Genomic DNA, 12352 nt, shown 5'->3' on the forward strand with positions numbered 1-12352 from the left:
ACATTTTATTTATTCATTTATGGGCATGTGGGTGGTTCCTACTTTTTGGCTATTAAACATTGTGCTGCTGTGAACATTTGTGTACAAGTGTTTGTGTGGATGTATGTTTTCATATGGGGGGATGCCTCGAAGTAGAATCGGAATGTCATATTGTAACTCTATGTTTAACCTTCGAGGAACTGTTAGACTGTTTTCCAAAGTAGCTGCACCGTTTTACTTTCCCACTAGCAGTGTATGAAAATTATAATTTTACTACATTCTTGTCAATTCTTATTATTTGTCATTATTATAGCCATCCTGGTGGGTGTGAAGTGGTATCTCATTGTGATTTTGATTTGCATTTTTATCATGGTTAATGTAAATATTTTTTAACCAAATATTACATTCTAAAAGGAGTTAAAGTGAGTTAACTTAGGACAACCTAGACATCTTGCTTTAATACCATATGTGATTTAGGTATAAAGAGTTAAGCTATAATTAGGTGTCAGTTAAAATTGAACATTTTTTTATACACATACTGACATTTTGAGGGCTTTACAAAACAAAGTTTCAGAATGAAATTCTTAGTTCAGATTTTACCGATTCATGTACAGTCCCCTAAATCCTAGAGGTAACCTGAGGTTTTTCTTAATTTCATATAGTACACATTTCTCTCAATGTTGTCTGAGGGGAAAAAGTTTTTACCCTTACTAATTTAATAAAGTCAAGTTTTTCATATGGGAAAATTTTGCTACTAAGCATTTAAATCTCATTTTCCCCAGAATTTTTTCTCTAGGCTAGCTGGAAAAGGATCTAAGAGAAACAACCAACTATGTTCAAATATATCTTCAAGTCTCATAGAAATAGAGAGATCATAAGAAAAATTGATATATTAGGATTTTTAAATTTTTTTTTTAAGAACCCCAGCAGAGGGATCTTTAATGCAAAGCACGCAGAAACAGTTTGACATATCTGGAATGCTCTCTCTTTTCTGGGAATAGTTCCATAACACTCAGCATGTGATTTTGATATTCTCTCTTCTACCTAATTCACAATGAAAGTCAGAAGCCCGGAATGTCTGATTTTCCTCAGACTTTGTTGCCTACAAAGGAATAGGTCTTTTCAAGTAATCAGTCAATGAAAGGATTAACAAAGACTGGTGAGGTAGGGCAGATTGGAAATCTTTGTAGGAAACAGCTTAGGGCATCTCTCTGCTAGCAGAGAGGAGAGTGAGAAGACTCACTTTTCAAGAATGACACTGAAGAACTCATAGGCTATATAAATAGTTAACTCCCTTTCATTCATCAAACATATAAGTGTCTTCAGTGTGAAGGGTGCCTAATTAATCATTATGTTATAAAAATATGAATGATCTCTGCTTTTAAGGAATTTCTAGTCTGTTAGATACATGGTTGTCAATAAATAGTTACAGTGCAGTGTAAAGTGCTTCTGCAGATGAATGTTGAAGGAACCATGTGGCTCTAAGAAGCCACCCACAAATGTAAAACTATTAAATGCTAAATGCTTGGTTTTAGAGTCAGATTTTATGTTAAATTATTTTCTTCCCTTTCCTTCTCACTCCCCTACGCCTACCCTGGTGAATTTTAGTAACTACCATGTTTTATTTATTCTCTTTCTAGGAGATAAAAACAGCTCATAAATTGGCGAAGAGGTGTTATACAAATCCACCACAATGGGCCAAGTGTCTCTTCAGTTATTGTTACAGTTTATGGTTTATTTGTCTCCCAGCCTATGTTAGAGTTTCTCATCTTAAGGTCAGAGCACTTCAGCAGGCATATGATGTACTTATTAAGATGAGGAAAACAGATGTGGATCCACTAGATGAGGCAAGTATAACAAATTGAGAATGTTACTAAGATAAATGTTATTTTTGTGTTTTTAAGAAAGTTTATATCTCAGTTGCTTTAAAGTGTTCTTAAGTATTTTCATTAAGCAAAAAAGATAAAATGTTTACTCTTTCATAGGGCTAGTACTTATTATTTGTTTTTAAATATATTTATTTAAAATTACTGCTTTGGAATAAAGTAGAGACTTCTTTCTTAGACCAGATTGTTTGCCCTTGATAAATAGAAAATAATATTGACCTATCCTTAATATAACTTTGTCAGGAAGCAAATAGGGAATAGGCATTGACTAAGTGGCTCTCCACTTAGGGTGCATTATAAAACCAGTCTGTTTCAGATTGCATATCTGACATGTAGATCCGAGTCTCTCAACCTTGGCACTATTGACATTTTGGCCTACATAATTATTTATTATGAGGGCTTGTCCTGTACATGGTAGAATATTTAATAGAATGTTCAGTGGCTTCTACCCACTAAGTGCCAGTAGTAACCATCCCCATCCCCCATGGCAATAAAAGGTCTGTAGATATTGCTAGATGTCATCTGGAGGACAAAATTGCCTCACTGATGTAGCTAATAATAGTACCTTCCTCAAAGGTTAATTTGAGGATTAAATCAGTTAATGAATATAACATGCCTAGAATAGTACCTAGCTCATAGTAAGCTCTCAGTGAATGATGTGCTAAAAGTTTTACATACATTATCTCTCTTAAACCTTAGAACCATCCTAAAAGATAGGTAGTGATATTATCCAGTTAATGGTTGAAGAAACTGACTCACTTATTTAGCCTTTCTCTTTAAAATTATTTTTGGTCTTAAAATCATTATAAATGATATTTAGAACCAGATTAAAATTTAAAGTGAAGTTGGAATGAAAATTCAGTGTAATGGATATCGGGGGGGAAGAAGAGAGCACAAGGACAGAAGAGAAATGGGACTGAGGACAGCACATTGTAGGCTTCGGCAATAACAATTTTTTTCTTTAAATATCAAACTAATACAGAATCTACAGTATTAAGATTTGATCATGCTGTGGACACACTGAAACTCATTTTTCTCTATTATCTGTACATTATAAAAGCTTTTAAAATAAAAGTGTTATAAAACTAGTGCTAACATATCCATTCTCATTCGATTACATTTTCTATCATCTGATGTTTATAAAACTACTTGGAAATTAAAGTACTTGATCAGAATCAATGTTTTGTATCTCATACATTTTAGTGTTTTAAAAAAATTATTCAGATAGTTAATTTTTATATCTAAGATGTATTTTAACTTTGTAGAAGTTGTAATAACCTAGATTTTAAAATAAAACTCTTAGAAAACCCAGAGATAGCATTATGCCACCTAGGCTGATTCAATGCTTGGTGTATTTTGCTTTAATACTATTTACTGAATTTTTAATGAGAATGAAATACTTATGTCATGCTTATTTCTATATTTCATCAGTCTAACAGACACTGTTGTATGTTGTTGAGTAACAAACCACTCCAGAACTTAATGGCTTAAAACAATTGTTTTATTAAATCTTTTATTTGCTGAGAATCCAGGAAGAAGTATTCTAGGTGAATATTCTACCTCACTTTGCATTAACTGGAATCACTTGATTATAATCAGTTGATAGCTGGTCTGGTCTAGAGGGTCCAAGATAGCTTAACTCAAATGCCAGCCAGGTACCTTGGCAAGGTTGACTAGAAGAATGGGCTCAGGTGGACCCCTCTCCTTCCAGATAGCTATAGGACCTCTCTGTGTAGTACTTGAGCTTTTTCCATGACAGCTTACTGCTCCAAGAGCATTTGTTTCAAGAGAGAGGAAGTGGAAACCAACAGTTTCTTAAGTCTTAAGCTTGAAAACTGGTAAATGTCACTTCAGCCAAATTCTGTTCATCATGCAATCTCCTAAGCCCTTCTCCTCAGTTTAAGGAGAGGACATACACCTGTCAGTGGGAGGAGTGGCAAAGAGTTGGTGGCCATCTTTTATCGACCACAGATACCCAAAGATACCATGTTATAAGCAACAAAATTGGAAGATAATATCCGTGTCATTATTACTATTTCTTTAGTTTGGTACCTGGTTCTTACAAGTAAACTTGGAAGGTTGGGAGAACATTTTGCAGACTTCAGAATAAATTCATTCTATAATTCAGATTAATTCCAATTTGACATAAAAAGTGATTTCCTTAGAGTTGAATAAGACCTTGAAATACTTTAGTACAACTTCAACTTAGAGTTGAGATGCTCTGTAGAAAGTTTGTAACATGACACCTTGCCTGTTTGAATTGGCTGTAATTGTTATAAAGTGTCTTCGTTTCATGTTGAGATCAGTTCTGCCTCCCTGTGGCTTTTTGGAGTTGTGCAAACTACTCTCTCTTTTATGTGCCAGCTCTTCAGATATTTGAAGAACCCTCTTGTGTGACATTCTTCTTCATCCTTTCTTACATCTTACCTAGTTCTTTCAGTTGTTTCTAATTCATGTAGTTTTGTAAAATGCCTTTAACCTAGTCATTTATAGAGTTCTCCTAACAATTTCTGACCTTTTTTCTAAATTATACTCTGCATTTCTGTATTCATGGTACTCATCTTTGCGATCCTCTGCCTCCTCAGTTCTCTTTTCATATTTCATTTCTTCTGTTTTCTTGAATAAAATATCCTTTCTCAAATCTTTTTACTTCCCTATTCAGTGGGAAGAGCAACTTGGCTTTATGATACTAATAGTTGTTAACCAACTCTTATCACAGAGCACATTTTACAAGTCCCAAGAGGAGTATGTTCTATATATTTCCTTATTCTCAAATTAAGCTGTTTATTTATTATAAAAAGTCTGTGGCTGTCCCATCACTATTTTTATAAATTGACTCATCAGGGGTCCTTGAGATTCTTGTTTCATTTTTTGTGGTTTCTGCTATCTTCTAAATATGTAAGATTCTAACTTTTAAGAGAACCCTATTGACTTGTTCTCTTATGACCAAATCTAGCCCCTCTCCCCCAAATAAACATATATTATGTTACAGTATTTTTAACTTCTCACAGTTTTTTTATGACATAGGTTTACAGAATCCTTTTTGTTATGTTGGCATCCTGGAGAATGCTGTCTTTAATTTCTTTAATGTGGAATATAACAGTTTGAGAGAGAGCTATTTTAATCATACTGGATTTTAAAAATGAATTCCTTCCTAAATTTTGGAGACTAATAGTCGTTCTCTTTTGTAAACTTAGTTCCTAATAAATTGCACACATATGCCTCAAAGGTCTTTTGTGAAATAGTTAATAATGCTGGTACTTCCATTAATGAATAGGTTTTAAAAATAATTTATTCAGACTCGAACCAGAACAAAGGAAAAAATAGTGCTTAATAACTTTGAGAAGAATTGGATAAAGTCATTTAAAAGTATTTATGAGTCACAGATGGACTAATATGCTAACTACTATTGCTTTGATGTCATTTTTTGTTAGGTGTGCTATCGAGTAGTAATGCAGCTTTGTGGACTTTGGGGGCATCCTGTTTTAGCAGTGAGAGTCTTATTTGAAATGAAAACTGCTAACATAAAACCAAATGCAATTACTTACGGTTATTATAATAAGGTAAGTAGAACTAACATTGGGCAATATATGCTGCTTATTAAGATAATTTTAAAGATTGATAATTTTTTATACCTTTAGATGTTTTGGGGTACAATTTTTATATATGTGTTATATTTGTATTTATATTTTTAAAAATCACTTGTTCCTAAAAATTATTATTTTTGCTTTTGTTTACCTTTAGGTAGTTTTGGAGAGCCCATGGCCTAGCAGTACCCGCAGCGGTATCTTCTTATGGACGAAGGTACGGAATGTGGTACATGGCTTGGCACAATTTAGGCAGCCGCTTAAAAAGACCGTGCAAAAGTTACAGGTCTCCTCAATATCAGGTAATACATGTGACTGGAAAGATACTTTCTTGCTAAACCATAAGCTTCATAGGTATATGAATTTTAATTGTATGATATAGAAAACTTTAATAAGATTCTGGTTGATATTTTTATATACAACTAAAAACAAATTACCTTAGTCCAACTCCCCCCACCCCACCCCCACACACACTAATTCAGAAAGTATTCTGCAATTTTAAATGAATTGTGGGTCATTCATGTTTAGTTTTAGAGATTATCAGTGCATGTGTTATTGAACCGTTGTTGTCCTTATCTTTAGCTCCTCAGAATGCCACAGGTGGAAGTGATGGGGACACGGTGAGCCACGGTAGCGTGGATAGTTCTAATGATGCTAACAATGGGGAGCACACAGTCTTCGTCAGAGATTTAATCAGGCTTGATTCCATTGATAATCACTCTAGCACAGGTACTAAATCTGGATTTTACTAACCCTTCACTTACTCTCATGTTAATTCTTTCCTTTTTAAAACTTTTCCCCTCCTTTCTTGAGTTTGTACAATATGAGTATTTCAAAAATACTATATGTAAATAAGGGAAGAAATTACTCCTCTGGTTGTGGCTCATTTAATTTTCTGTCATATAAAATTAACTCTGGAGTACTGTGCAAAAGGCTTTAGCGTGGAGCTTCTTTGTATTTGTTCATCATTAATTTGTGAAAGTATGTGATAGAATCATTAGGGATTGTGAGCTTGAATATTAGTGATACTTGAATATTAGTGATACAACTTGCAATTTTTTTTTTATTAAGCGGGAAATATTTATTAAAGATTTGAGATTGAATATTGAAGAGGGAAGAAAGTAAGTTACTTTTAGAAAAAGTGTTCTCTTTGCATAGTCATTACTTCAAATGGCACTTTTTTAAATCTGAGAAACTACTGAAGCTACTTTACGTATAAAAATAAAACTATAGGCAAACCCTTTGTCACCTGAAGGTAGAAGGAAGTGTAATTTAAAGGAGCATGTTGAGCAGATATATGTGTGTTGCCCATTCTTCTTGCATTGTTTTTCTTTTTTGTTGTTGTTATTGTTAATATTTCAAGCTTTTCTTTAAAAAGAATTCTAATTCCTGTGCTTCATCTGATGAACTTGTCTCAATGACTGAAGTTTCCTTTTCTCTGCTCTTTGTTGCTCTGCTTTTTGCTCTGTGCTGTTTCTTGGTGCTGCATCTGTCCTTGGCTGTCATGGTGTGGGGGTGCAGACAGACTTGTATGACGTGAAGCTATGGATGCACGTGTGCATTAATTCTACCCTTGAATGTTAACTCCTTCAGGTAATTTCCCATTTACTAGGTTAAATTTTTCTGACATGCAAGGGTGGGGGAGAAACCTTTTGTCGTATTTTAAGTATTGTTACAAGTGGAAAGCAGTTTTAGTTTTCTTTGCTTTTTCTCCTTCAAATAAGTGTAATCGTATACACACACGCACACACACACACACACACACACACACTCTCTCTCTATGGAAAATATCCAGCTGATATTTGATGATCAGTTTGCAAGCATATCTGTTATCTTATTTGAAAATATACCTTATTTGAAAATATTTTGAGATTGCTTTATAGCATTATTGTGTCAAATTGTTTTATAGGCATGAAAGATTTCAGTGTTCCAGCTGGAGGTGGTTTTTGCTTGCTGAAATTGATCTGCTGGATTCTTATGCTAAAAGCTACCGCCATAATAACAGAAGCATGTATAAACCCTTTAAAGTTAACATAAGGCTAAGTTACAATCCTGTTTGTAAATTAACTTTCTTTTATCAAGTAGAATTTTTATGAGAGTTTCATTTTAAAACTACCTTACTCCCTCCTGTATTTTTTCCTAATACTTATATAAAAGAAATAGATTTCATTTATGAAAAACCAAGAAAATAATTTTGTGGTATGAAGCCATTTCACGAGGAATAATAATAGTAATAATAATAATCATAATCATAGTCTTCTATACCTCTCAATTTTTTTCCCCTCTTTAATCCCCCTCCCCACCCCCCACCTCCATGGATGTTGACCTACGGATGTTGCCGTCTCCCTTTAAGAACTGGATCTCTGAAGGTGGGGTAACTCCCCCCATGCACTTGGCAGCGTGCACCCAGGGCCTGGCCTGGCGCACCCAGGGTATGGTCTGTGGCTACTTCCGGGGCGCAAACCCAGGCAGGACCTTCTGTGTGTAAAGCAGACGTGCTAACCACTACAATATGGAGCCAACCTCTAGATTTTTAAACTTCTCTCCTTTAATAGAAAAAGTGATCTCCTAGTGATCCTGGGTAATTGACATAAAGATTCCAGTAGTTGGGGAAGAAACTTCAGATTCCTTTTCCATATATTTCTTTTCAGCTGCATTTCAAATGGCTGAAGCCCTTGTACTGAATTTACAGTGATTATATATCTCTGTAGAGTTTCTGGTGATGCCATTTGATACTTTTGGAGACTCACAGCCCAGATGCTTAAGTTACCCTTTTCATTAAAGACTATCTTGTAGAATCTTTCCACTTGGTACCTGATATTGAGTTGCTTAGCTCGTTGAAGAGTGTATCTGGGTTTAATCAGTTTACTCAGTTTCCAGTCTAATGTCCTTTCATGGCATAACAGTGCTTTACCAGACTTTCTGAGGGGGCTGATAAAAATTTGACTGAAATTAATCATTCTAAATAGCAGTATTTAAAGAAGTTTAGTTCTTTTGTTATATGGCCAACTCAAAGTTTGAATGGCAGCTTAACAAATGGTAGTAGAAAGTATAAGACACAGTATTTTTTGTTGTGTGTGTTTTTCATTGACATCCTGTATAAAAGGATTCTCTAGTAACTGGTCTTAGTCTTTTTTTTAGCATTTTACTTTATTTTATTATTAACTTCAGGTATACGGTACATTGGTTTGACAGTTATATAGTTTTTGAAGAGATCCCCCCAATTACTCTGTCACCCCTCTGGCTTTACACATAGCTGTTACATTACTGGCGACAGTATTCCCTATGCTGTGCTCCCCATCCAGTTTTGGTTTTAGATGATAGAAGTTTGAAGCAAAAATAGACTTTAAAAAAAATTTATTTTGAAATACTGTTAATATTAATAAAAATGTTGCAAGGATAGTACAGAGAACTCTTGAATAACTTTTTAATCTCAGTTCACCCACATTTGCTTTATCATTTTCTTTTTATACACATGTACACATTTTTTTTTCTAAATCATGTGAAAATAGGTTTATATCTTGCCCTGTTACTTTTTAATATTCAGTGGTATTTTTTCTTACATAACCACAATATAGTTACCAAATTCAGGAAAATATTGATAAACTAATCTCTAGTCTATATTCTAATTTTGTCAATTATTGTAATGTCTTTTGAGGTACTTTAACTCCCTCTCTTTAGTCTTTAACTTGGCACAGTTCCTTACCCTTTCTTTGTCTTTCATGACCGTGTCCTTTTTAGAGAATTCAGTCCAGATATTTTGTGGAATTCTTCCCAATTTGAGCTTGTCTGATGTTTCCATGTGATTAGATTAGGTTGTGCACCCATGGCTCTACTACAAAAGTGATATTGTGTCCTTCTCAGATTATCACATTGCAGGTGCACACAGTGTCTGTCTGCCCCTCGTTGGTGATGTTAGTTCTGATCACTGGTCTCAGTGTTTAGTTTCTCATAGTTACTATCCTCCCCTTGCAGATAATAAGCTATCTCTGAGGAGACACTACAAGACTATGCAATAATATCCTCTTTCTCATCACACTTTCTCCTTTGAGTTTAGCATTCATCGATGATTCTTGCCTGAACCAGTTTTTACTTTGGTGGTTATAAATTGGTGGTTTTGCCAACTCTGTCCTTTTGCATTTATAAGATGGTAGTCTAGTGTATATCCTTTAGGCTCCCTTTCTTGCACAATAAAATATTCCTGACTTATTCTTATACCTTCCCTGCCTGAGCTCTGGAATCAGCCATTTCTTCAAGGATCCTAGGTTCCTTTTAATGGGCAATAGATTTTAGAAACCAAAACCTGAGCTCTAGGTGTGCTTACCGCTACCAAGGTATTACTGCTTCTAGGCGTTTTTAGTAGAGCTAGAAAATACATACACATATTGTAAAAATACTTCTAATTCCAGATCAACTCCACAAATTTTTCTTTGCCTTCCTTCATTCCATTTTTTAAAAACTCTCTTCCACAGAAAGAATCTTGGCTCCCAACAACATAATCATGTTTACTCATTTGCTGAGTCCTATAGAACACATAAAATAGTTTGAGAATTCCTACACCCATTTGCTTGTGAGAAGCAAACCTCCTAAGGAGTTCAGGATTTGACTGTTTTCCCCCAGGTTTAGGTGTATACTTAAAATAATGTGTTCCAAAATTAGTTGGATTAGTCCTCCCAGAGCCTTTCAGTGAGGTTATGTTATTCATATGAAATACAGTTTGTTTCATTTGTTTCTGTTTGTATTCAGTTTTAGATACTTCCCCTTTCCCCCATCCCCCTCTGTTGATTTTTTTGAATATGTAGAAGTTAATATAGTTCGAAAAGTGGAAACAATATAACAAGCCATATTTAGAGAAGTTTCCTCTCTATCCCTTCCATCCTATTTTGCCCCATGCCTTGTAGGTAACCAGTTTTACTGCTTTCTGGTTTATTATTCCTGTCACCGCCCCCCCCCCCCCAAGTAAGCAGATACATGGTTTATTTCTTCTTATACAAAAGTAGCATTCTGTAGACACACTGCAAAAGAAACTTTTCAGGACATCTTGTTAGAATCTGTTAATTTACAGATGAGGATATTAAGGTTTAGTGCTTTCAAATGTGTAATTGTCTTTAGTTTTGCCCTTTCTATTTCTACTGTTCTTTGCTACTTATCATTGTTTTTGAAATGTTTTTTGTGCTTTGTATGTTTTTTTTGTCTTTTCTCTAAGCTTAATTGTGAAGATCAGTGGAAGTGTCTTTTTGACTTTTTACAGTGAACTATAAGTATATAAAAACATCTCTATGTAAACCCGCATTGTTTTTCACAGGTGGTCAGTCTGACCAAGGCTATGGGTCTAAGGATGAACTTATAAAGGATGATGCAGAAATTCATGTGCCTGAAGAGCATGCTGCAAGAGAATTGATAAGTAAAACAAAAGTGCAAACAGAAGGTTAAGTATTGATATTTTCTAGCTTCTCTTAGAAAAATATCTTTATTAAATAAGTGTTATTTGATAATTTCAGTGATAATTTCCAGAAATTATCTGAGCTTATAAGATACTGTGTACTGTTATAGACTGTAGATTTTAAAAGTCTCCGAACTTAAGAACTTTAAGAGACCTTTAGAGACTTTGTAGGTTAGCCCTTAATGTTGTAGGAAACTGTGACCCATTAAAGTATTCATTTGCCAGAGTTATATAGCTACTTTGTGACAGAACTAGGGCTAAACTTTGAGTCATAAAACCTGGTATTCTAGTGCTCTTTTTATTTTAAAGTGCTCCCTAACCAGAAGTCCTTCGAATATCCGAAAGGATATTTTTCATCAGGGATTAAATGTAGTCTATGGTTTCGTGTGTGTGTGTGTGTGTTGGAGTCATTAATAAGATACAGATGATTTGTAGTAGTTATTTATGGAAATATGGAGAAATAGTTTAGCTTTACGGTAATAAGTTCTTTTGCTGTTTTCACACAAAAGTATACTTTCTTCAATGATGTCACTTACTTTATACTCCAGAAGCAAGCCCTTCTCCTACTTGGCAAGTGATGAGGAATATAACTGAAGGCCAAAGATTTAATTTATTTACTCAAGGATGCTCAAGTTAGGATTATTGAATGCTAAAGTAAAATTCTTATTACATTCAGGACTGGCAACATTTATGGCATAAGTAAATCACATAAGCAGTAATAAAATAATCGTGTTTTATCCCACACTTAGGGAAAAAAACTACATAGAATGTATTAAAATCAATACATGGTTTCTGTTCAGTATTGGCAAAAGTAAGAATGACAACATCCAAGTGTGTTTTCCCCCCAGAGGTGTGTGATGTCTCTGCTGTTGTGGCAAAACGTTCACAACCCAGTGGAGAGCCACAGAGTCCTACTGAGCCTCCTGCATGGGGCAGCAGTATTGTGAAAGTTCCATCTGGTGTGTTCGATGTCAGTGGCAGGAAAAGTAGCACTGGTGAGTCTTTACATATTGGTTATGAAATATTTAAAATATACTTCTAGAGGTATATGTATATGTCTGTAATGTCATTACATCATTGACTTAACTGTAATGAGCATAGTGAAGAGCCAGAAGTAAGTTTAAATCCTATTAATGGGCTAAAGAAGGAGTTAAAATAGTTATTTAATTTATTTAATTTTTAAAAGGAGGAATATTTAGAGTGTTTAATTGTTATTTGGAATACCTTTTCTTCTGGTAGTGCCTGTTCTTAGTTTGGTCCTCCTTCCTCATGGTAGGTAATGAGAGGTGACTATTAGGCCTCCTATATTTATCAAGCAGAGACACAGTGATGTGATCACGTTCCAGAGGGCTTATTTTAATGGGGCAATTCTTGTCACCAAAGGGAATAGAAAAAAAAAGATTGACATTACTTACTTGCTACACAAAATACTAGTGAGGCTTTAATTTTGGCCCAAT

At 34.5% G+C, this 12352-nt stretch overlaps 1 protein-coding gene across 2 annotated transcripts in view; it reads left to right on the forward strand.

The window, feature by feature from the left end:
- DENND4C (DENN domain containing 4C) overlaps positions 1-12352 on the forward strand; it is an 87488-nt gene that overhangs the window by 53679 nt on the left and 21457 nt on the right. Inside the window, exons 17-22 of one of the 2 annotated variants that reach the window (XM_036218366.1) lie at positions 1620-1826; positions 5300-5428; positions 5610-5754; positions 6035-6181; positions 10758-10880; positions 11744-11890. In XM_036218366.1, coding sequence (XP_036074259.1) covers positions 1620-1826; positions 5300-5428; positions 5610-5754; positions 6035-6181; positions 10758-10880; positions 11744-11890 — 898 coding nt within the window. The remainder of the gene's footprint in view (positions 1-1619; positions 1827-5299; positions 5429-5609; positions 5755-6034; positions 6182-10757; positions 10881-11743; positions 11891-12352) is intronic. The other variant, XM_036218367.1, reaches the window with a different exon arrangement.

The sequence above is a fragment of the Rousettus aegyptiacus genome, unplaced genomic scaffold, assembly GCF_014176215.1.
Source record: "Rousettus aegyptiacus isolate mRouAeg1 unplaced genomic scaffold, mRouAeg1.p scaffold_m13_p_3, whole genome shotgun sequence".
In the NCBI taxonomy this organism is placed as follows: Eukaryota; Metazoa; Chordata; class Mammalia; order Chiroptera; family Pteropodidae; genus Rousettus; species Rousettus aegyptiacus.